This window comes from Hypanus sabinus, chromosome 14 (assembly GCF_030144855.1).
Source record: "Hypanus sabinus isolate sHypSab1 chromosome 14, sHypSab1.hap1, whole genome shotgun sequence".
NCBI lineage: Eukaryota > Metazoa > Chordata > Chondrichthyes > Myliobatiformes > Dasyatidae > Hypanus > Hypanus sabinus.
The window spans coordinates 54,163,582-54,185,789 of NC_082719.1; the positions used below are offsets into that span (position 1 = coordinate 54,163,582).

The following is a 22,208-nucleotide window of genomic DNA, read 5'->3' on the forward strand; positions in this document are numbered from 1 at the left end:
AAAGATAAAATGTCAAAGTTAAATGGTCCTTCTGAATGCATGAACTGTTCAAATAAGCAAAACAAAAACCAACCTGAAAAAATAGTCTCAAACTTGCACCTTTGACAGTGAAGCTATTTCATTGTATTTTGTAATAATTAATAAGAAGGGCAGGATAACCTTTGGCAATTATATTAGTGCTTTTTTTTAAAGGATACACACCTCTTAAGCTTTGCTAAACACACTAAATAATATGCTATTTCAAAATTTATTTTATTTTAGAAGTAACATTGTTCTAATCAATAATTCTTTTTGGCATTATACAAATTTAATTTTTATAGGTTGACCATTTACTCTGTTTACCTCACCCCATATTCCACTGAAGAAAAGTTCCACAAAGTATTTCAAGGTAACATCTTCTGCAAGCAACACCCCAAGCATCTTCTTATTCTAATACTACTCCCACACCTTGCAATTCCAATGAAATGCAACATAAACTCAAAGAACAGTACTGCTTTTTTCAAATTGAGTTCATTCTCTCCTCATGTCTTTATTAATTAGCTCAACAATTTTAGATAATCACATTTTTTGATTTCCAGAATTATTTACTTTTAGTTTTCAGATAATAATTGTGCTTCTTCTAGTCACATTACAGACAATCTTTTAACTTGCACCATAACAACTTACACCTTGCATACCATAGAGACCTTTCTTCCTTTTCTCCCTCCTTCTCCTTACCTTCACTGCTTATTGTAATCCATTTCTCTCTAACATTTCCTAGTTCTGATAAAAGGCCATTAACTTAAAACATTTAATTCCTTTTTGAGTATTTCCAGCATTTTCTGTTTTATATGTATGACCTTTAAAAGAATTCCAAATCATTAATATTCAAAAATAAAATATTATCCTTGATCTAACAGTAATATTCTGTCATTTGAAGCATTGTAAAATATTGGTATTCTTTTCTTGATTGAATAAAAATATTCTTCTACCTTTTAATTTGTAGTTGAATGTTTGTTGCATATGAAAACTTTCTAAGTTGGTAGCATAACTTAAATGACTGAGGATTGATTGACTACATACCCAGGTCTATAAAGGTGGAGGATGACCCATACATCTTCTCCTGCATAGGTGACTTGCTTAACATACTCATCTCCTTGGAGTTCAGCCAACTCACCGAATCTAGCTTTTCTCTGTACAGCCTGCCAATCTGCCATCCTCTGGCATCTAAAATACAAAGGTGAGCTATTTTCAGCATGGAACACATACCTGCAAAAATAAATTATAACCACAGTTCCAATTTCCCTAATCTTACTCTATAAACCTTTCATTTTAAGTATCCAATGATAGGTCCCATTGTGCCAATATTATTTGGGTACCACAGTAAAGTAATAGCTAGTGTAATGCTAATGCAGCTCAGGGTGTTCCAGAGTTCAGAGTTCAATTCCAGCACTGTTCAGTGAGGAGTCTCTGCATCCTCCCTGTGGAATGCATGGGCTTACCCTGGATGCTCCAGTGTCCTCCCAGTGTTCAACCATGTCCAGGTAGGTTAATTGGTCATTGTCCTGTGATTCAATTGGGATTAATCTTGGATGTAGGGTTGCTGGGGCATGGTTTGAAGAGCTGAAAAAGTCTACTCTATGCAGTACAGCTAATTAAATATTGGCCTGCTTCCTGTTCAAGCTTAAGGGCATAGACTGTCTTAAATTTGAGTAATATAGTAATTCTTATAGAAGGAGCATATTGCTGGCAATGGCCACTATGATGTGTAAGGCACAGCAGACAAAATATATCCTCGGGCTGTAGAGACAAGATAGAAATGATTTTTGTGGTTACTGTCTCTCAACCCAAATGTTTGACCAGATAGTGATCAACCATTACAAGATCAATGAACACCAAGAGCAGTGAAAGCATATCCAGGATATTCTTACCGCATCCCTCCACATACATAATAACATAAGAAATAGGAGCAGGAGTAGGCCATCTGGCCTGTCGAGCCTGCTCCACCATTCAATATGATCATGGCTGATCTGGCCATGGACTCATCTCCACCTACCTGCCTTTTCCTGATAACCCTTAATTACCCTGCATTCTCAATATTTTTGTAGAAATAGAAATAATTTGCTGTTGCAATACTTTTTACATGTTCATGTTTGTACCTCTTCTTCATTAGTTCCTTAATCCCTTCTGAAGTAACTCCCATTATATAATTTTTACCTTTGAGATCATAATCATTATTACATCAACCATACTGCTGCCAGAATTAAAACTCCATTGAACATTAATTCTTCATTAGCATGGCTGCTAGGTACAGGGATAGTAGTTCAGGTAATTGGGTCAGAACAGGCTTCAGGTTAGCAGTAGATGGAGTGGAGTGTGAATGGCTGGAGATCTCACTTTCCATCAGGTGTTAGTGCTGTTATCCTGGGCTGCCATACTCACTGTAGTAGGAGAACACTGAATGGGATTATCCGGACTGAGGGGGAAGGGGCTGTCAGTTGTCAGTACCTTTGAATGATGATGTGTGGTGAATACTGTCTGGATTTTAAAAAAAGATTCCTAGCAGGTAAAGTTATTTCCAAACAGTTAAAGTAGATTGAGAGTAAAGTTATGTATTTTAAATTTGGCTACCTTGCTCCTAATCCTCCCAAATTCTCTTTGATCCTTTTAAAACATCATACAGTACTAAAGGAACTGTAAGGAAGTGTAAGGAATATTAATAGACATTGATCTGCAGACACCCCAGTGCATAATTCCCTTCAGTGCTGCAGCTATTTAGAATTCATCACGCTAACCTGTACATTTCAATAGCACGTTCATCCTCTTCATCAAACTCATCCTCTGCTTCTTTTAGCTCTGCAAGATTCATCCGTTCATAGGGCTTAACTGTGAGAAGCAGATGTTTGGAAATAATCCATCAGTGAGCATAATTACTGGATGATTTGGTTTTGGCATTAAGTGTCTACAGCACATTGGTAACATATGGGCCCATGTCAGAAACATTGCTCAGAGTTCTCCCAGTAACTTTGTCAGCAGTATGGTGGAAAACTATTGCCTGTCTGAGTGGGATTTCCACTGACACACCTATTGTGACAGGGTGGAAGCAGGTCCAACCATGTTGCCCGTAGGGAGCCTCATCTGCCAATTTAAAAAACCATGTGATACACCCACAATGTTTTCTTTTAAGAATTAAAGTGGTTGGAATATCATTCATGCATAAAACAAGTTTCTAATGTAACTCAAAACTGCAGATGTTGGAAATCCAAAACAAAAACAGAAAGTTGTTCTGAAATAGGGCCCCAACAGCAAGCATTAACCTTATAATGAATACAAGAAAGTCTACAAATGCGGGAAATCCAAAGCAACACACAAGATGCTGGAGAAGCTCTGCAAGTCTGGAAATGAATAAACAGTCGGCATTCCGGGCCGAGATCCTTCTTCAGGAAAATAAAGGAAAGTGGAAGAAGCCAGAATAAAAAGGTGAGGGGAGGGGACAGGGGATAGCTAGAAGGTGATAGGTAAAGCCAGCTGGGTTCAAAAGATAAAGGGTTGGAGAGGAATGAATCTGATAGGAGAGGAGTGTGGACCAGAGAAAAAAGGGGAAGAAGGAGGGGCACCAGGGGGATGTGAAATGCAAGTGAGAAGAGATAAGAGGCCACAGTAGGGAACAGAAGATGAGGGGAGGGAGGGAAAAAATTACCAGGAGAAATCAATGTTCCTGCTATCACATTGGATGCTTCCCAGATGGAACATGAGGCGTTGCTCCTCCACCCAGACAGTGGCCTCATCGTGGCAAAAGAGGGGCCACTGATCAACATGTCAGAAAAGCAATGTGGGTAGGAATTAAATTGGTTGTCCACCAGAAAATTTCATTTTTGGCGGATGTAGCAGAAGAGCTCGACAAAGAGACAAAGGTCTCAGCAATGTAGAGGAAGCTGCATTAGAAGCACCAGATACAGTAGATAACCCCCAGCAGATTCAGAGATTAAGTCTTGTCTCACCTGGAAGTGGGGTTTCCCTTCCTCCACCATTAATACTGCCCTTACCAACATCTCCTCCATTTCCTGGACATCCACACTCATTCCATCTTCCCACCACCTTCATTGGGATAGATTTCCTCGTCCTCACCTACCACCCCATGAACCTCTGCATTCAACACATCAATCTCCACAGCCTCCACCATCTTTCAAGGGATCCTACCACACATCTTTACCTTCCCCACATTCCTCTTTCAATGGGGATCGCTCCCTCCATGACTGCCTTGTCCATTTGTCCTTGCGGGCATATACCCCTTCAAGTGGCCAAAATTCTACACCTGCCCAGTTAGATCCTTCTTTACCTCCGTTCAGGGCCCCAAACAGGGCTTCCAGGTGAGACAACACTTCACCTGCAAATCTGATGGGGTTGACTACTGTACCTGGTGCTCTTCTACACTAGTGAAACACAACATACAGTAAATTGGGGGACTGGTTTGTCAAGCATCTCCACTCCATCCACCATGCAGTTCCAACACATCGGTCAATAACCTCCTCTATTGCCACACTGAGGCCACTCTCAGGGTAGAGGACCAACACCTCATGTTCTGTCTGGGTAGCCTCCAACCTGATGACATGTACATTGATTTCGCCTTCTGGCAAAAAAAAATTCTCTTCCCATTCCCTCTTCTTCTTTTACCTACTCTGGCCTTTCCCACCTGCTCTTCCCCAAGGTGCCCCTCCTTCTTCACTTTCTCCCATGGCTCACCCTCCTCACCTATCAGATTCCTTCCTCTCCAGCCCTTCACCTTTTCCACCACCTGGCTTCACCTACTGTCTTCTAGAAAGTTCCTCTTACCCCCTCCCCTCTCTTTTTCATTCTGGTGTCTTCTTCCTTCCTTTCCAGTCCTGAAGAAAGTTCTTGGCTCAAAACGTCAACTGTTTATTCATTTCCATAGACACTAATGCGCACTACTTATTGCAATGCTATGCAAAAATCATTATATGTGAATAAGTGATTCTAACAATAACAATTGCTCCTTATTATTGGAAGGATTACTGTTAATATTGGGACTTCCAGTTAAGATGGCAGTGCACTCAGACACAATGGCCTCTAGGGCGATAACCAAAGGTGTTGTTGCCTTTTTACTATCAGAAGCCACCATGGATATTGAGAACTTCAATTACTGTAGGTCTACCCCATCAAGTTGCTCACTGGTGGAGGAGCTGGACATGGTGCAGACCATGTTGCTGCCTGCTACAGAAAGACATCAGAATAGCAACAGCAAGGCAGTGTGCAGTCTAACAGTGAGTGATTGTCTTAGAGATTTGTCTTGTGTTTGCAAGCCCATGTTAGACATTGGTAATGTTAAATGCTGAAAGTCCAGTTTATTGGTTTATTGGTAGAACTTCTATTTTTAGTGCAGACTAGGCCTTGAGTTGCAGTGTCACCTGTTTGCAGCCACTCGGGAGAGAAGTGTCAGAGTCGGTACCTGGAAGAGGAGTGACTCAGCATGCATGCTGCTCTCGAGTTTGCTCAGTGGAAGACAGCTAGATTGCATTTGTCAGTACTCTGCTGCGGGCATGCTATTGCTAATAACATTCATGGACCTGAGAACCTGACCAATGTGATATAGTTTTTTTTCTGTGACTGCGTGGTTACTGCTATCTTATTTGGGCTATATGTGCCTTGTGTTGTGTAGGCCTGTTGGTACTGTGTTTTGCACTTTGGCCCCAGAGGAAAATTATTTGGGACAGTCGAAGGGCACAAAACACAAGATTTCTGGACACTTGATGAGGGCAGTGCGAACAGACATGATAAAATTGAATTGAGCATTGGTGGCTATGGTTTCATATTGTTCACTACTAGCTTTGGTTCTTCAATAACAATTAAAAGTAGCTCAATTTTCTCTTCACTTCATGAATTCAAACCCACACTTAATGATTTAGGAAGAGTTGCTTCCCCTCCATGATCAGATTTCTGAACAGTCCAAGAACTTGTGAACACTACCTCATTATTCCTTTGTTTCACTTATTTATTTTTTGTGATATGTAGGTTTTTATGTATTTGCATTGTACTGCTGCTGCAAAATAATACACATCACATCAGATGTCAGTGATAATAAATTTGATTCTCACTCTTCTGATTTATTTCAAAGTGCCTCTGGAATTGCTTGTATTTGATCTATTTACTTTTGGGCATTTTACTTAATGCTCCACAATTCCATTTTATATGGGTACTTTTCATTAAGACACTTTCTAGAAAAGCTTCATTTGAGATGTAATTAGTGTTCCATTTTGTTTAAAGAATGTATTAAAATAAGTTTTATCAGTGGTTTACTGCCCACAATAGAGGCTTCTCCCTTGTCACAATTCTAATCATTAGGTCACTTTAAATGCACAGTTAGGTAAAATTAAACCTTGACCTTTTGCTTCCTCCTGTAAACGTAAAACCATTTCTTCAACTTCATCCCTTGGCTGCTCTTTTGGAGGGATAATACCAAAACTTCGCAGGACATCATTCCATTCAGTATCTTCATTGGGATCCTATGGGGAAGGAAAATTCTGATTTCTGTTTCAAATTAGCAACTATTGTTTAGGCAATAAGTTTACATCTTTGGACGAAGCGGATGTAGAAAGTCCATTCATAAATGACATAAAAACAAGCATGAAATATGAGCAAGTGTGGACCAGTCAGGCCCTACAACTTGTTCGGTCATTTAATGAGATCACAGGTGATCTGGGTGTAACCCCAGCTCCACATTCACATCAAACTGTGGTGATACTCCACTCCTTGATTAATAATTAACTATCTACAATTGTTGTAAAAATATGCAAACTCTGCTTCCTTTATTCTTTGAGTAAGAGAGTTCCAAAGACTCAGTCTTCTGAGAGAAAATAATCTCATCTCTGCCTTAAATGGACAACCACCTAGAACATAAAACAGTGGAACGACCCTTTCATCCACAATGCTATGCCAAACTAATTATACTGATAACCAACAGAATAGATTCTGTAGATGTTGGAAATCTTGAGCAACACACACATACACGCGCACACACACACGATGCTGAAGAAACTCAGTATGTCAGGCAGCATCTATGGAAGGGAATAAACACCCTCCTTCCCCCCTCACCTGGTCTCAGCTATTCTCTGCCATTTTGTACTACTCCCCCTCAAAATGGCTTCAACCCACTTACTTTACAGTTCCAATGAAGGGTCTTGGCCCCAAACACCGACAGTTTATTTTCTCCATAGCTGTTGCCTGAGGGTGAGTTCCTTCAACGTTTTGTGTCCATGATTTATCAGACATGGAGAAAATAGTGTTTTCTTTTACTGGAGATCAGAAATATTATGATCTGGCAGTAAATTGGACAATATAAGCTTTGTGTAGAAATCTGAATTTAATATAGCAATGGATTGCTATTTACAGAGATATTTGCCTTCAAAATGCATGGCTCATCCTACAAGCCACAAAGTGACAGATGCACAGCAGATTTGAGAAAGCAGGTAATGCAATTGGCACAAATGGGCCAAATTAACAATTTTAGTAATTTAACTAGACTGGTGAGAAATTTATGTAATTTTCACTGCTGCTGAGCAGAAATAAGCAGGAAAAAAAACACTGCAGGTCAAAGTTATGTACCTAATTTTTGTTTTAGTAATTTTTATAAATTGACTTTGAATGCAAAGAAAAAAAAATTGTGTAGCTTGTAACCTGTAAGTATACGGGTCTTGTTCAAGCAAAAGGTGAGCACAAAGTGTTGCATGACAGTGCTCACAAAAGTATTTGGAGAATGTTTTGGAAAACCTCATAGTTAGAGGTGCAATGGGAATCTAAACTTTATTTTTGGGATCTAGAACATACTGTATATCCTTCCTCTGTGCCAATGAGGAAGTCAGATAAAGGATAAATGCCTATTACTGTGGATGTGCACACAATGACTTCATATAAAAGCATAAAGTAAAATTAGAAAATGCTGACGGTTCAGTTTGCGTTGCAGATTTCCATCAACCACAGGCTTTTTTGCTTTTTTCTTTGCAATGATCCCTAGGATGGACCTAGGAGGGGGAAAAGTCCTTCTCTGCTCTGTGAGGCTTTATTTGGAACCCTGTTCTTGGATCCTGACCTGCAATCCTAAGAAAGAAGCCATTGGGTGAGACTCTGTCCACTCAGGAGTTGGTGGCACCTTTGGTAGTACCTGCAGGCAATTGTGACAGCTCACTTTTGTCAACCACAGAGACTAAGATCATCTCTTTTTACTCAAAAAAAAAAGCTATTTTGTGGAATCATGGTAACATCAGTATTTCCTTAACATCAATCTGACATTTCTCAATTAATTGTTTCATTCTGCCTCCTCTCAGGCTGTGGACTCTGATATTACAATTTATAATGAATAACGAAAGTGGATGTTTTCTAGCCTGTCTGTCTGAAGAGATTCAGACTGAACAGATCAAATAATAGTATTACTTTCCAAACTTCTGTTCAGTGCTTCTCACATGACTTAAAAATAATCTAAAAAGTTTTGTTACCTGCATAGTTCCTTTGAATTTTTTCTTCCTGAAATATTCGTGCACAGTGGAAAATTAGATACAGAAATAATCTTTAAACAAAATACAAGCTATTTCAAAATACTAAGAAATCCAAATACAGGAAGACAATCATATTTGATATGATTAGACTTCAGCAGAGCCAATGAATTGTCATCATCAATAAAAATATTCGATTAACTGCCTAGCAACTCTAAGTAAATAAGATACATCACAATAACGCAATGGTTCAGCCATAGAACTCCAGAGTCACAACAATCCAAATTCAAATTTATACATGCAGTTTATGATGCTTCTACTGTTATGATGAAACAATCCCTCTTATGAGTAATCTACCAGAAACCAACGAACAAAGATTATCTAAGACCAGAGGATATAGCCTCAGAATAGAGGGGTGTCCTTTTAGAATGGTGATGGGGAGTAATTTCTTTAGCCAGAGAGTGGGTGAATCTGTGGAATTCTTTGCCACAGGCAGATTTGAAGGCCAAGACTTTATGTATATTTAAGGCAGAGGTTGATCGATTCTTGATCAGTCAGGGCATGAAGGGATACAGGGAGAAGGGAGGAGATTGGGGCTGAGGGGAAAATTGGATCAGCCATGATGAAATGGTGGAGCAGACTCAATGGGTCAAATGGCCTAATTTTGCTCCTATGGTCTTAACTTGCAATATAGGAGGAGGCATTGTTCACTGTGTTCATACCTGTTCCTTAAAAGAGATTCATCCATACTTTGTGTGTGTTGCTCGAGTTCCATCATCTGCAGAATCTCTTGTTCATACCAAATTGCAGCTGCCTCAGTGTGATGATTCGAAGTCAAACCTCTGATAACAGACATTGCCTGACTTACACACCATGGATGCATTTTAAATTGTGTTTTTTTTAAACTCCCTATACTAGTTGGTGGTAGTTTGCTGTGCTTTGTGGCAGCATCAGTGAAGTGATTGTGAAGCCAACACTTAAAATGGCTTAGGAAGGAGAAGCTTTTGGAGTCATATCAAGGAACCAAGGCCCAGAAATTTAGAATGCCATGTTCAAGGTATTTAGCCACTTTACACATATGATCAAGGTATGGTCAATGAACATATCTTCAAATATTATGTGCTACCAAATGCATCAGCAACATTTCCCCCTGCTCAATACAACTCATATCCTCATCATCCTCTGACAATTCTATCAATCAGCACCAGTTTTGTGCCCCACCACGACCACAAATATTAAATCTGCATACATATAGCTTTGTTGCACTGTTAAATCAGATAACCCAAGCAAATTATGCAATACTCATTAAAGTTTCCCTTTTTCTTGCAGGATAAACTAGCACACAACTTACACCATTTGCAGCTGACATCTGGGGAATTAGTGTAACTGCTTAACATTGCTCCTTGGATAACAGAGAACTTGCTGTAACTGTACTGGCCATTCAAATACCAGTGATTAGGGACAGCTTTTAGGCTAACAAATAAGTCAAATTCTTCATGCTAATCTTTTTGCATCCAAGTACATTCCCATCCTTCTGATACACAGGCTACTTGCAGTGTTAGCAAAAAAACTCTTAACGTTCAGCCAAACCTCATCAAAATCCTACCCCTGTACTGTGCAGCTCCTGTTCAGCCATGGACTTCCACCTTAACAGGAGAAAGAAGAATGGGGAGAAAAGACTTAAGGTAAAATCATCCAATTATTTGTAGCAGCCAGCAGAGAGTCTCTTGGGGTTTAGAAGCAGGATTATATGTACAAGGTGAGTTACTATGACTTTGGGAAAGATTAGTAAAGGTGCCTGCGCCCCTGAAGCCATGAGATGTACTACAGAGGGCTCAGGTGAGGACTTTGATGAGCACACCTACAGATGAAAGTTGATGAGTGTCCATATTCCAATACTTGGTGCATTAGCCAGCCTGGCAGAAAGCCTGCATGCAAGGAGAAAGATCACAGAGGTGGGAGACTGCTTCGCCAAGCACCTACGCTCCATCCGCCACAAAAAGCGGGATCTCCCACTGGTCACCCATTTTCGTTCAACTTCCCTTTCCTATTCCAGCATGTCCATCCATGGCCTCCTCTGCTGTCACGATGAGGCCACATTCACGTTGGAGGAGCAACACCTTATGTTCCGTCTGGGTAGCCACCAACCTGATGGCATGAACATCGATTTCTTGAACTTCCGATAAAGGCTCCCCCCCTTCACCATTGCCCATCCTTTTTACCCTCTCTCCCCCTATCTCCTTGCCTGCCTATCGCCTCTCTCTGGTGCTCTTCCCCCCTTTTTATAACCATATAACAATCACAGCACGGAAACAGGCCATCTCGGCCCTCCTAGTCTGTGCCAAACCCTTAATCTCACCTAGTCCCACCTACCCGCACTCAGCCCATAACCCTCCACTCCTTTCCTGTCCATATACCTATCCAATTTTACCTTAAATGACACAACTGAACTGGCCTCTACTACTTCTACAGGAAGCTCATTCCACACAGCTATCACTCTCTGAGTAAAGAAATACCCCCTTGTGTTTCCCTTAAACTTCTGCCCCCTAACTCTCAAATCATGTCCTCTAGTTTGAATCTCCCCTACTCTCAATGGAAACAGCCTGTTCATGTCAACTCTATCTATCCCTCTCAAAATTTTAAATACCTCGATCAAATCCCCCCTCAACCTTCTACGCTCCAATGAATAGAGACCTAACTTGTTCAACCTTTCTCTGTAACTTAATTGCTGAAACCCAGGTAACATCCTAGTAAATCGTCTCTGCACTCTCTCTAATTTATTGATATCTTTCCTATAATTCAGGGAACTATGCACAGTTATTCCTAGATCTCTCTGTTCCTCTGCATTCCTCTATGCCCTACCATTTACTCTGTATGTTCTATTTGGATTATTCCTGCCAAAATGTAGAACCTCACACTTCTCAGCATTAAACTCCATCTGCCAACGTTCAGCCCATTCTTCTAACTGGCATAAATCTCCCTGCAAGCTTTGAAAATCCACCTCATTATCCACAACACCTCCTACCTTAGTATCATCGGCATACTTACTAATCCAATTTACCACCCCATCATCCAGATCATTTATGTATATTACAAACCACATTGGGCCCAAAACAGATCCCTGAGGCACCCCGATAGTCACCGGCCTCCATCCCGATAAACAATTATCCACCACTACTCTCTGGCATCTCCCATCTAGCCACTGTTGAATCCATTTTATTACTCCAGCATTAATACCTAATGACTGAACCTTCTTAACCAACCTTCCATGTGGAACTTTGTCAAAGGCTTTGCTGAAGTCCATATAGACTACATCCACTGCCTTACCCTCGTCAACATTCCTCGTAACTTCTTCAAAAAATTCAATAAGGTTTGTCAAACATGACCTTCCACGCACAAATCCATGCTGGCTACTTCTAATCAGATCCCGTCTATCCAGATAATTATAAATACTATTTCTAAGAATACTTTCCATTAATTTACCCACCACTGATGTCAAACTGACAGGTCTATAATTGCTAGGCTTCCTTCTAGAACCCTTTTTAAACAATGGAACCACATGAGCAATACGCCAATCCTCCGGCACAATCCCCGTTTCTAATGACATATTAAAGATCTCCGTCAGATCTCCTGCTATTTCTACACAAACTTCCCTCAAGGTCCTGGGGAAAATCCTGTCAGGACCCGGAGATTTATCCACTTTTAAATTTCTTAAAAGCGCCAGTACCTCCACCTCTTTAATTGTCATAGGTTCCATAACTTCCTTACTTGTTTCCCACACCTTAGACAATTCAATATCCTTCTCCTTAGTGAATACCGAAGAGAAGAAATCATTCAAAATCTCTCCCATCTCCTTCGGTTCCACACATAGCTGACCACTCTGATTCTCTAAGGGGCCAATTTTATCCCTCACTATCCTCTTGCTTTTAATATAACTGTAGAAACCTTTTGGATTTACTTTCACCTTATTTGCCAAACCAACCTCGTATCTTCTTTTAGCTTTTCTAATCTCTTTCTTAAGATTCCTTTTACATTCTTTATATTCCTCGAGCAATTCCTTTACTCCATGCTGCCTATATCTATTGTAGACATCCCTCTTTTTCTGAACCAAATTTCTAATATCCCTTGAAAACCATGGTGCTCTCAAACCTTTAACCTTTCCTTTCACCCTAACAGGAACATAAAGATTCTGTACCCTCATAATTTCACCCTTAAATGACCTCCATTTCTCTATTACATCCTTCCCATAAAACAACTTGATCCAATCCACTCTCTCTAAATCCCTTCGCATCCCCTCAAAGTTAGCCTTTCTCCAATCAAAAATCTCAACTCTAGGTCCAGTCCTGTCCTTCTCCATAATTATATTGAAGCTAATGCTATTGTGATCACTGGACCCGAAGTGCTCCCCAACACATACATCTGTCAGCTGACCTATCGCATTCCCTAACAGGAGATCCAACACTGCCCCATCTCTAGTCGGTACTTCTATGTATTGTTGCAAAAAACTATCCTGCACACATTTCACAAACTCTAAACCATCCAGCATTACAGAATGAGCTTCCCAGTCTACGTGTGGAAAATTAAAATCTCCCACAATCACCACCTTGTGTTTACTACAAATATCTGCTATCTCCTTACACATTTGCTCTTCCAACTCACGCGCCCCATTAGGTGGCCTATAATACACTCCTGTCAGTGTTACTTTCTTTCTTCCATTGTGTTTCTTCCATTGCTTTCTATCCACTCCTAGTAGATATCTCCTTTTTCCAGCCCTGTATCTATTTCACCGATCAACATCCCAGCTCTTTACTTCACCCCTCCCCCTCACCTCCCCGTTTCACCTTGTGTTCATCCCTCCCCTCCCCTACCTTCTAACTCTGACTCCTCATCTCTTCTTCTCCAGTCCTGCTGAAGGGTCTCAGCCCGAAACTTTGACTGGACTATTTTCCACAAATGCTGCCTGACCTGCTTTGTTCCTCCAGCATTTTGTGTGTATTGCTTGGATTTCCAGCATCAGCAGATTTCCTCTTGTTTGTGATTGGATTACTACACAAACTGGAAATACTTTTAAAAGAGTGTATGTTCTAAAACAGAAGCAAACAGAAAATCTTAACTATGAATTTTATTTCAACTCATACATTTGCTGATGCCATCACAAATAAAGAATGTGAAAAGAAAATTCAGTAACATGCATTGCATTAAAGTTATTGTTGATAAACACAACTTCACATTTGATACAGTTCATTTTTATCTTGAGGTGAATTTGTTATGAAAATAACAATCAGTAATCATGTAGTTAAAGTTATCATGAATATAATAGATGTTTTATAAATATTGGTAACATAACTCATTTTCAGCATCTGCATCAACCATTCCTGTAGATGTTCACGTTCCTGCAAAACGAAATAGTTGTGAGTAGATGTGGTACACACCCCTGGGAAATTTCCACAGCAAAGTAAGTTGAAATGCCAAAAGATTCCTATTAATTCTGAGCATTTTCCATCACCTGAAAATCACAATTCCAAAATAGTCAAGAAATATTTGATTCATTTCTTATTAATGAAGCAGAATAACCCTGTCCACTCATAATTTCAAAATAATATCTTTATTGTTTTACTTTATTCTGCCTTAATAAACAATGAATGATTTGATCTGCATAAACAGTAGGCAAGACAAAGTTTTCAGTGTATCTTGGTATGTGTGATGATAATAAATCAATGCCAATATCTTAAAACAAAAACCTAATAATATGAACTCCAATGAAAATCTTCTCCCAGACTCTTAGCCCCAGCAGCTAAATCTAACCATGACACCTGACTCCAAACACTAAATCCTAATCCTGAAATGAACTAACAAATAAATCCTACAAAAAGTAGTGGGTATGGCCCAGTCCAGGGGTCGGCAACGTTTACCACTGAAAGAGCCAATATGGACCCATTTCCCACAGAAAAGAAAACACTGGGAGCCACAAAGTGAAATAACACTGCATACAACGGGTTTTTATTTGCCTTTATGCTATGTATAAACAAACTATAATGTGTTGCATTTATGAAATTGATGAACTCCTGCAGAGAAAACGAAATTACATTTCTGCATGCAACAAAAACATTTTGAACTCCGAAAAAAAAGACGTTGGGTTGAAGGTTACTCCATAGTTAGCCTACCTTGGATCGAAGAATTAAAAGAATGCGCGCACTGGCGGGTGTCAGGCATTGGCAGTTGTGATGTATATTAATAGCGATAAAAAAAACACGTTGTAGCGGTGTGCTACATGCAGCGCTAAAATAAAGACTGCAGTCAAAGGTAACTTTATTCGAACTAAACAGCCTTGCTTTAAAGCCTCCCTCAACCCGTCCCCGTGGGCGCGGATGCTCCAAAAGACACGTACTCACAAACCCCCGTAGGCTATCTCCCTTAGCCTGAACGCTGGCTAATTGTGAGCCAGTTCGGATGTGCCAGGAAACGGTGTCTCCGCAAAGTTTTCAGATTGTACAAGATCACCATAATCTTCAAATTTCGAATTACATTTCAAAAGCTAACAAACCACGGGGAGCCGCATCACAGAGATCAAAGAGCCGCATGTGGCTCTGGAGCCGCAGGTTGCCGACCTCTGGCCCAGTCCATCATTGTTAAAACCCTCCCCTTCCATTGAACACATCTACACAGAACAGTGTCACAGAAAGGCAGCATCCATCATCAGGGACCCCTCACTCAAGTGATGCTCTCTTCTCACCACCACCATCAGGAAGGAGGTACAGGAGCCTCAGGACCACAACCAGGTTCAGGAACAGTCATTATCCCTCCACCAACAGGCTCTTGAATCAGTTGGGTTAACTTCATTCAACTTCACTTGCCCCAGCACTGAGCTGTTCCCACAACCTGTGGACTCACTTTCAATCTCATGTCACTATTTATTGATCATTTATTTTCTTTTGCACATGCACAGATCATTGTCTTTTGCACACTGGTTGCTTGTCTGCTCCGTTATGTGTGGTCATTCATTGATTATATTATGGTGCTTGGATTTACTGAGCATGCCTGCAAGGAAAGGATTCTCAGGTTGTATACGGTGACACATACAGCATGGAGTTCAATAATAAATTTACTTTGAACCTTGGACTCTCAAAGTCGTACCCCTAGAGACTAAACTAGTATCCACCTAATTCCAACTCCTCATCCTCAAACCTATCAAGCATTAAAGAAATTCTGATACTTTACAATATGAAACCTCATCCTCACACTAAAAAGGTCCTTAAAATCCACATCATAATCTTAATTACACTGCTGTTTCAACTATATACGTCTACTTTTTGGATCCACAAATTAACCTTGAATCCTCTAATGTAACTCCATTCTGAAATGGACAAAAGCATGCAATGCTGAACAGAAACCAATAAAGAGTCTGAACCATGTCAAACAGTTAGTTACCAGTGAAACTACAAATTGGAAGATGCAAAATGATAGTAACCCTGCTGCTCAAATCTTAACCAGCATATAAAATGAATCACCTGAACATTATTTCGAGGGGTGATTGATAAGTTTGTGGCCTAAGGTAAAAGGAGTCAGTTTTAGAAAACCTAGCACATTTATTTTTCAACACAGTCCCCTCCTACATTTACACACTTAATTACACACTTAAGTTAATAACTCATCTCCTTCTACCTTAGACCACAAACTTATCAATCATCCCTGATGAAATACTAACTTCAAACTTTCTGCATAATCACTGAGAGTTGACCTGCATGTGCATGTAACGAGAGCTGTATAACTCATCTCCTTCTACCTTAGGCCACAAACGTATCAATCACCCTTCTGTGGACACTTTCTGGAGGTCCAAGATCCATATGCTCCACAACTGCTGGACTGAGTGTGTAAATGCAGGAGGGGACTATGTTGAAAAATAAATGTGCTAAGTTTTCTAAAACTGACTCCTCCTACCTTAGGCCACAAACTTATCAATCACCCCTCATATATACTGTATATAACCAATATCTTCAAGTTTAAAGATTGCATGAAAAAGTAACAGACAGAAACATATTTTAAATGCTACAATGTAATTATTTTACAACTCCATTCTAATATATGGGAAAATCAATAGAAAATTATAAGATAACTGGCGTAGAAACAAGGAGCTAAAAGAAAAATATCCATTCAATATAATAAGGATGTACAGTGGTGCTAGGAAGTTTGTGAACCCTGTAGAATTTTCTCTAATTCTGCATAAATATGACCTAAAATGTAATCAAATCTTCATATGTCCCAAAACTAGATAAAGAGAACACAATTAAATAAATAATATGAAATATTATACTTGTTCATTTAATTATTTATTGAGAAAATGATCCAATATTACATGTAATTGTTGGAAAAAACCTCTGGAGTGATGCCTTCAACAAAAGCTATTTGGAGTCAGGTGTTCCAATTAATGAGATAAGATTGGAGATGTGAGTTGTAGAGGTGCCCTTCTCTATATAAAAAAGACACACAAAGTCAGGTTACCAACACTGCCTGTTTCTTCTTAAAAATAAAAGCGTTTATGTGCACCATGCCTCGATCGAAGTAAATGTCACAGGACCTCAGAAGATCTGTACAGTTGCATGAAGCTGGAAAAGGCTACAAAAGCAATTCTAAAGACTGGAGTGTTCATCAGTCTATAGTAAGAAAAATTGTCTACAAATGCAAGAAAAACTCAGTACTGCTGCAACTCTCCCTGGAATTGAACATCCTACACAGATTACATCAGGAACACAATGTGCAATGTTGAAGGTGAAAAAGAACCAAGGGTAACAGCAAAAGACCTGCAGAAACCTCTAGAACTTGCGAAAATCTCTATTCACATGTTCACTACAAGAAAAACACTGAACAAGAATGGTGTTCATGGTAGGAAACCAGGAAGGAAACCACCGCTCTCCAAAAAAAAAAAATTGCTGCTCATCTCAAGTTTGCAGGAAAAAAAACCTCCTGGATGTTCTACAACACTTATAGGACAATGTTCTGTGGAGTGATGAGACAAAAGTTGAAACTTTTGGCAGAAATGCATGTTGCTATGTTTCAACAAAAGAGGACACTTCTGTACACCCTCACCAAAACTGCATCCCAAATGTGAACTATGTGGAATGTAGCATCATGGTTTGGGGCTGTTTTGCTGCCTTAGGGCCTGGACAGCTCGCAATCATTGATGGAACAACAAATACAAAATTTTATCAAGCCACTTTACTATAGAATGTCAGGGTAGCAGTCTATCACCTGAAGCTTAATAGAAGTTGGATAATGCAATAAGACAATAATCCAAAATACAAGTAAATCAACAACAGAATGGTTTAAAAAGAAGAACATTTTGTGTTTTGGACTGGCTGATTTTAACCCTATAGAAATGTTGTGTAAGGACCTGAAGCAAGAAGTTCATTCAAGGAAGCCCACCAACATCCCAGAGTTTAAGCATTTTTGTAAGGAGGAATGGTCTAAAATTCAGTCAAGTCAATGTGGAGGACTGATCAATAGTTAGCAGAAATGTTTGGTTAAAATTATTGCTGTACAGGTGGATGGGGGGGGGGGGGGTCACACCAGTTACTGAAAGCAAAGGTTCACAGACTTTTCCAACAAATTAGGTAATATTGGATCATTTTTCTCCATAAATAAACAAACAAGTATAAAGTTTTTTGTGTTACTTATTTCATCAGGTTCTCTTTATCTAGTTTTAGGACTTGTATGAAGATCAGATCACATTTTGGGTCATATTTATGCAGAATCAGAGAAAATTCTACAGGGTTCACAAACTTTCTAGCACCACTGTATAATGCCAATCAAAACATACTCCCTCAGTTAAATGGTAATTCTTTGTAAACATTCACTCATCGATATATCCTCCAGAGCTTATAATGTATTCAGCATACCAGTACTCACAATATGATCTCCTCAACACTGAAGATACCATATGCAGATTGACGGTTTGCTTTGCAGCACACCTCTATTTAGTTTGCAAGAGTGACCCTGACTTTGTAGTTTTCAATCATTTTAATTTTACAAATTTGTGACAAAGTCCTCAACCTGCACTTGCAAAGACGAGTGTTTTCAGAACTTAATCTTTTTACTTTAATCTCCATCCAACTTCAGCTCTGAGCTCTGACTTTGGATTCCTACTTATCCCAATGCAGGCTCTAGCAACAGTCTACATTACTGCCTCCCATACTGGTCTCAAGAACAAGTTCAACTACTCCAGATGAACTGCAGTTCCAACTGTGTATCTCATTTTTCCTTTCTTCTTATGGGAGCTTCAGAATTAATTGATCTCTTCCTATGTACACTTTCATCAAACAAGTATTTTCCTTTTAATCATTCACAGGCATATACTATCATCTTTCTGCTGACTCCATCACCACTTCTAAACTTCAATCACTCTTTGTTCTCTTCAACCCTACCATGTTTTTAAAGCAATTTTAAAACCAAGGCATTTCTTTGCACCGTCGTAATGAACGTTTAACAACCTAAAATGTAAACTTTGTTTTTGACTCCACTGATGCCCTATGAACCACCGAATGTTTCCAACATTTTCTGTCAGACTTCCAGTATTTTATTTTTATAACTAAACGCACATCTGAATAACTGTCTGATAGAAAATTAACCAATGACTTGTGCTGAAAAATGACTTGGAAAATAACTAACTGATTGATGTCATTATTTAAAAAAAACTGTGCCACATAAATTGAGGCATGATCTCTGTCACAGAATGAACTGGATAATAAAACTGAAATACCTGTTAGTGAAAAGTAGGCAAGCTCCTTCCATTTCGTGGCTAGAGATTTAAAAACAAGAGCTCTGATTGTAATTGTTCAACAATATCAGATATCAGAGTGCCTCTATTTCTCCTTATCTAAGCATTGGTTGAAGACAGAATCATTCTTTTCTATAAGAAAACAGTATGAAATAATTCACTATCAATCAAGGCCCACAGTCTCTCATCAATAAGACCCACAACACAAAATATACTACACATGTAAAAAGATTACTTAGCCTCCATTAATCTATACTGTACCCTCAACTGTGTTCCACATTGATAGCTCAAGTAAGTCGTACATTTCTCGTACTCTGTTTGTAGCCCCGAATCTATTTAATCCGGTGCAGGTTTCTACTGGGAGCACTGAACTTATTGCACTGGAATTCTTGAAATTTATAACTGTTATCAAGTATAAGTTTCCAATTTTGATGCATACCCGAAACAGAAAATAACCTCTGCTTGGTATTAAACCCAGTCCTTGATATTCATCCTAAAGCAAAAACAAACAAAAGTATTATTAATCCACATAAAGTACAAAATTATTTTTTCACATCTCCTTTGCTATATATTTGCAATAACTAAAATGATACAACTTTATTATCATTCCTTTATTTTACTAAGTGATGTACGAGTGCCTCAACACAGCAATGGTATGAAGAGAACTCTTCTAATGGAATGGGGAAGATAGACACCTGTGATGAATAGATTTCTTTTGTCCATGATGTGTTTCTCAAGTAAAAGCAGGAAATGCTGGAAATATTCAGCAATTTGGTAGCACTTATGGAGAGAGTTAACATTTCAACTGATGACCTTTCATCGTACTAGAGATGTCAGAAGTGACAAAGCTTTAAGTGTAGAGGAGGAGGAATAGGGAGCACAAAAGGGAAGATATTGATAGGGCAAAGACTAGGGGAGAATAAAACCAAGTGGTGGTAGTTCCAGCTGAAATAGGATGGGTAATACTAGATATGTATTGAAGAGGCACAAATAGGAGAGGATTGAAATAAAACAAATGATGGAAAAGTGAGATTCAATATTAGCTGGAATGGAACAGTTGAATTTACTGCCGAGTTGTGGAAGAACTGTACCTCATCTCTTCCTTTTGTTCAAAGACACAATCAACTGTTGCACATGAGGGAGTAATTTCCTAATGCTTCTTCTAATTAAGAGTACCATATTCTGTGCTTGCCTTCTTTAATGCTGGGCAAATCAGATGCAGATTAAGCAACTGCTGCTATTCATGAATCCCCTAATATTTTTGGTATTACCCATAATGAGAAGTTATATAAGTTATCACTTTATGCTGATGACTTGTTGTTATATATTTCTGATCTTGACAGGTCTATTCCCGCTATTTTATCCTTATTGGCTCAATTTGGTAGTTTTTCTGGTTATAAACTAAACTTGGATAAGAGTGAATTATTCCCTTTAAATGTGCAAACTTTATTGAATGACAGGATACCATTTAAAGTTGTTACTGATAACTTTATTTATTTAAGTATAAAAATTACCAAGAAATATAAAGATTTATTCAGATTGAATTTTTTACCTATGCTTCATCAGATTCAACAACTTACTACAAGATGGTCTCCTTTATCCTCATCATTAGTTGGCCGGATTAATGCTATTAAAATGATGATTTTACCAAAATTTTTATATTTATTTCAAGCCTTACCAATTTTTATTCCTAAATCTTTTTTTGATAATATTGATTCAAAAATTTCCTCATTTGTGTGGCAAAATAAAAACCCCAGGTTAAGTAAAAGGCAGTTACAAAAATCTAAAAAAGATGGTGGTTTAGCTTTACCTAACTTTAGATTTTACTACTGGGCGAATAATATTCGAAATTTAATATATTGGAAATTAGATTTGGATTCACCATTGTGCCCACAGTGGGTAAATTTAGAATGCAATGATGCACAAGGATATTCTCTATTCTCTGTTCTTGGTTCTTCTCTTCCTACTGATTTAGTTAAATTCAATAAACAGTTATCCAATCCTATTGTCAAGCACACATTACGAATTTGGTTTCAATTTCGTAAGTTTTTTACTCTGAAAAACTTTGTTCTAGATAGCCCTATCTTACTTAACTTCTTTTTTAAACCTTCTTTGACAGACCAAGCTTTTAGCATATGGTAAAGGAAAGGTATAATATGTTTTTGAGATCTTTTTTTTTTGAAGGTAGTTTGATGTCTTTCGACCAAATTTCCAACAAATTTAAGTTACCTAAATCTAATTATTTTAGATACTTACAAATCAGAAATTTTTTTACATAAAGTTCTACCATCCTTCCCCAATTCAACTTCGATAGACTTTTCAGATATCATTTTTACCTTGAATCCTTGTCAGAAGGGATTAGTGGCTCTTATTTATAATATGATCATGAAAATACAACCAGAAATATCAGGTAGAATTAAACAAGAATGGGAAAAAGAACTTCAATATAATATACCAACAGAAAAATGGGAAAAAATTTTACAAATGGTTAATTCTTCTTCTATATGTGCTAAACATGCTTTAATACAATTTAAGTTTGTACATAGAGCCCATATGTCTAAAGATAAACTTGCTCGATTCTATTCTCATATTAACCCTCAATGTGACAGATGTCATTTATTTGTGGCCTCATTGACCCACATGTTTTGGTCATGTCCCACTTTACATGACTATTGGAAGGACATATTTGCTATTATTTCCTCAATTTGGAGTATTGATTTACAACCTCATTTTATTACTGCAATTTTTGGTATACCAAATGAGGATGGTAATCGGTTTTCCCCTTCAATTAGACGAATGATCGCCTTTGTGACATTAATGGCCAGAAGGTCTATATTACAAAATTGGAAAGAAGTAAATCCTCCTACCATGTTTCAGTGGTTCTCTCAAACTATTTCTTATTTGAGCCTAGAAAAAATTAGAAGCACTATTTTTGACTCATCAATTAAATTTGA

The 22,208-nt window shown here is 38.5% G+C and overlaps 2 protein-coding genes across 7 annotated transcripts in view; both read right to left on the reverse strand.

The window, feature by feature from the left end:
• Positions 1-13,541, reverse strand: part of LOC132404766 (phosducin-like protein 2) — a 34,179-nt gene extending 20,638 nt beyond the window's left edge. The window contains exons 1-5 of one of the 2 annotated variants that reach the window (XM_059989224.1): positions 13,352-13,541; positions 8,487-8,514; positions 6,380-6,500; positions 2,775-2,865; positions 1,063-1,206 (exon numbers count right to left, since the gene is read on the reverse strand). In XM_059989224.1, the coding sequence (XP_059845207.1) occupies positions 1,063-1,206; positions 2,775-2,865; positions 6,380-6,500; positions 8,487-8,492 (362 nt within the window). In that variant the 5' untranslated portion in view covers positions 8,493-8,514; positions 13,352-13,541. Of the gene's footprint in view, positions 1-1,062; positions 1,207-2,774; positions 2,866-6,379; positions 6,501-8,486; positions 8,515-9,205; positions 11,060-13,351 lie in introns of those variants that run through there. The other variant, XM_059989223.1, reaches the window with a different exon arrangement.
• A 49-nt stretch (positions 13,542-13,590) lies between these two features.
• nmu (neuromedin U) overlaps positions 13,591-22,208 on the reverse strand; it is a 59,645-nt gene continuing 51,027 nt past the window's right edge. For all 5 annotated transcript variants that reach the window (XM_059989226.1, XM_059989225.1, XM_059989228.1 and 2 more), the window contains 3 exons: positions 19,694-19,747; positions 19,237-19,275; positions 13,591-13,876 (listed from right to left, as the gene is read on the reverse strand). In XM_059989226.1, the coding sequence (XP_059845209.1) occupies positions 19,240-19,275; positions 19,694-19,747 (90 nt within the window). In that variant the 3' untranslated portion in view covers positions 13,591-13,876; positions 19,237-19,239. The remainder of the gene's footprint in view (positions 13,877-19,236; positions 19,276-19,693; positions 19,748-22,208) is intronic.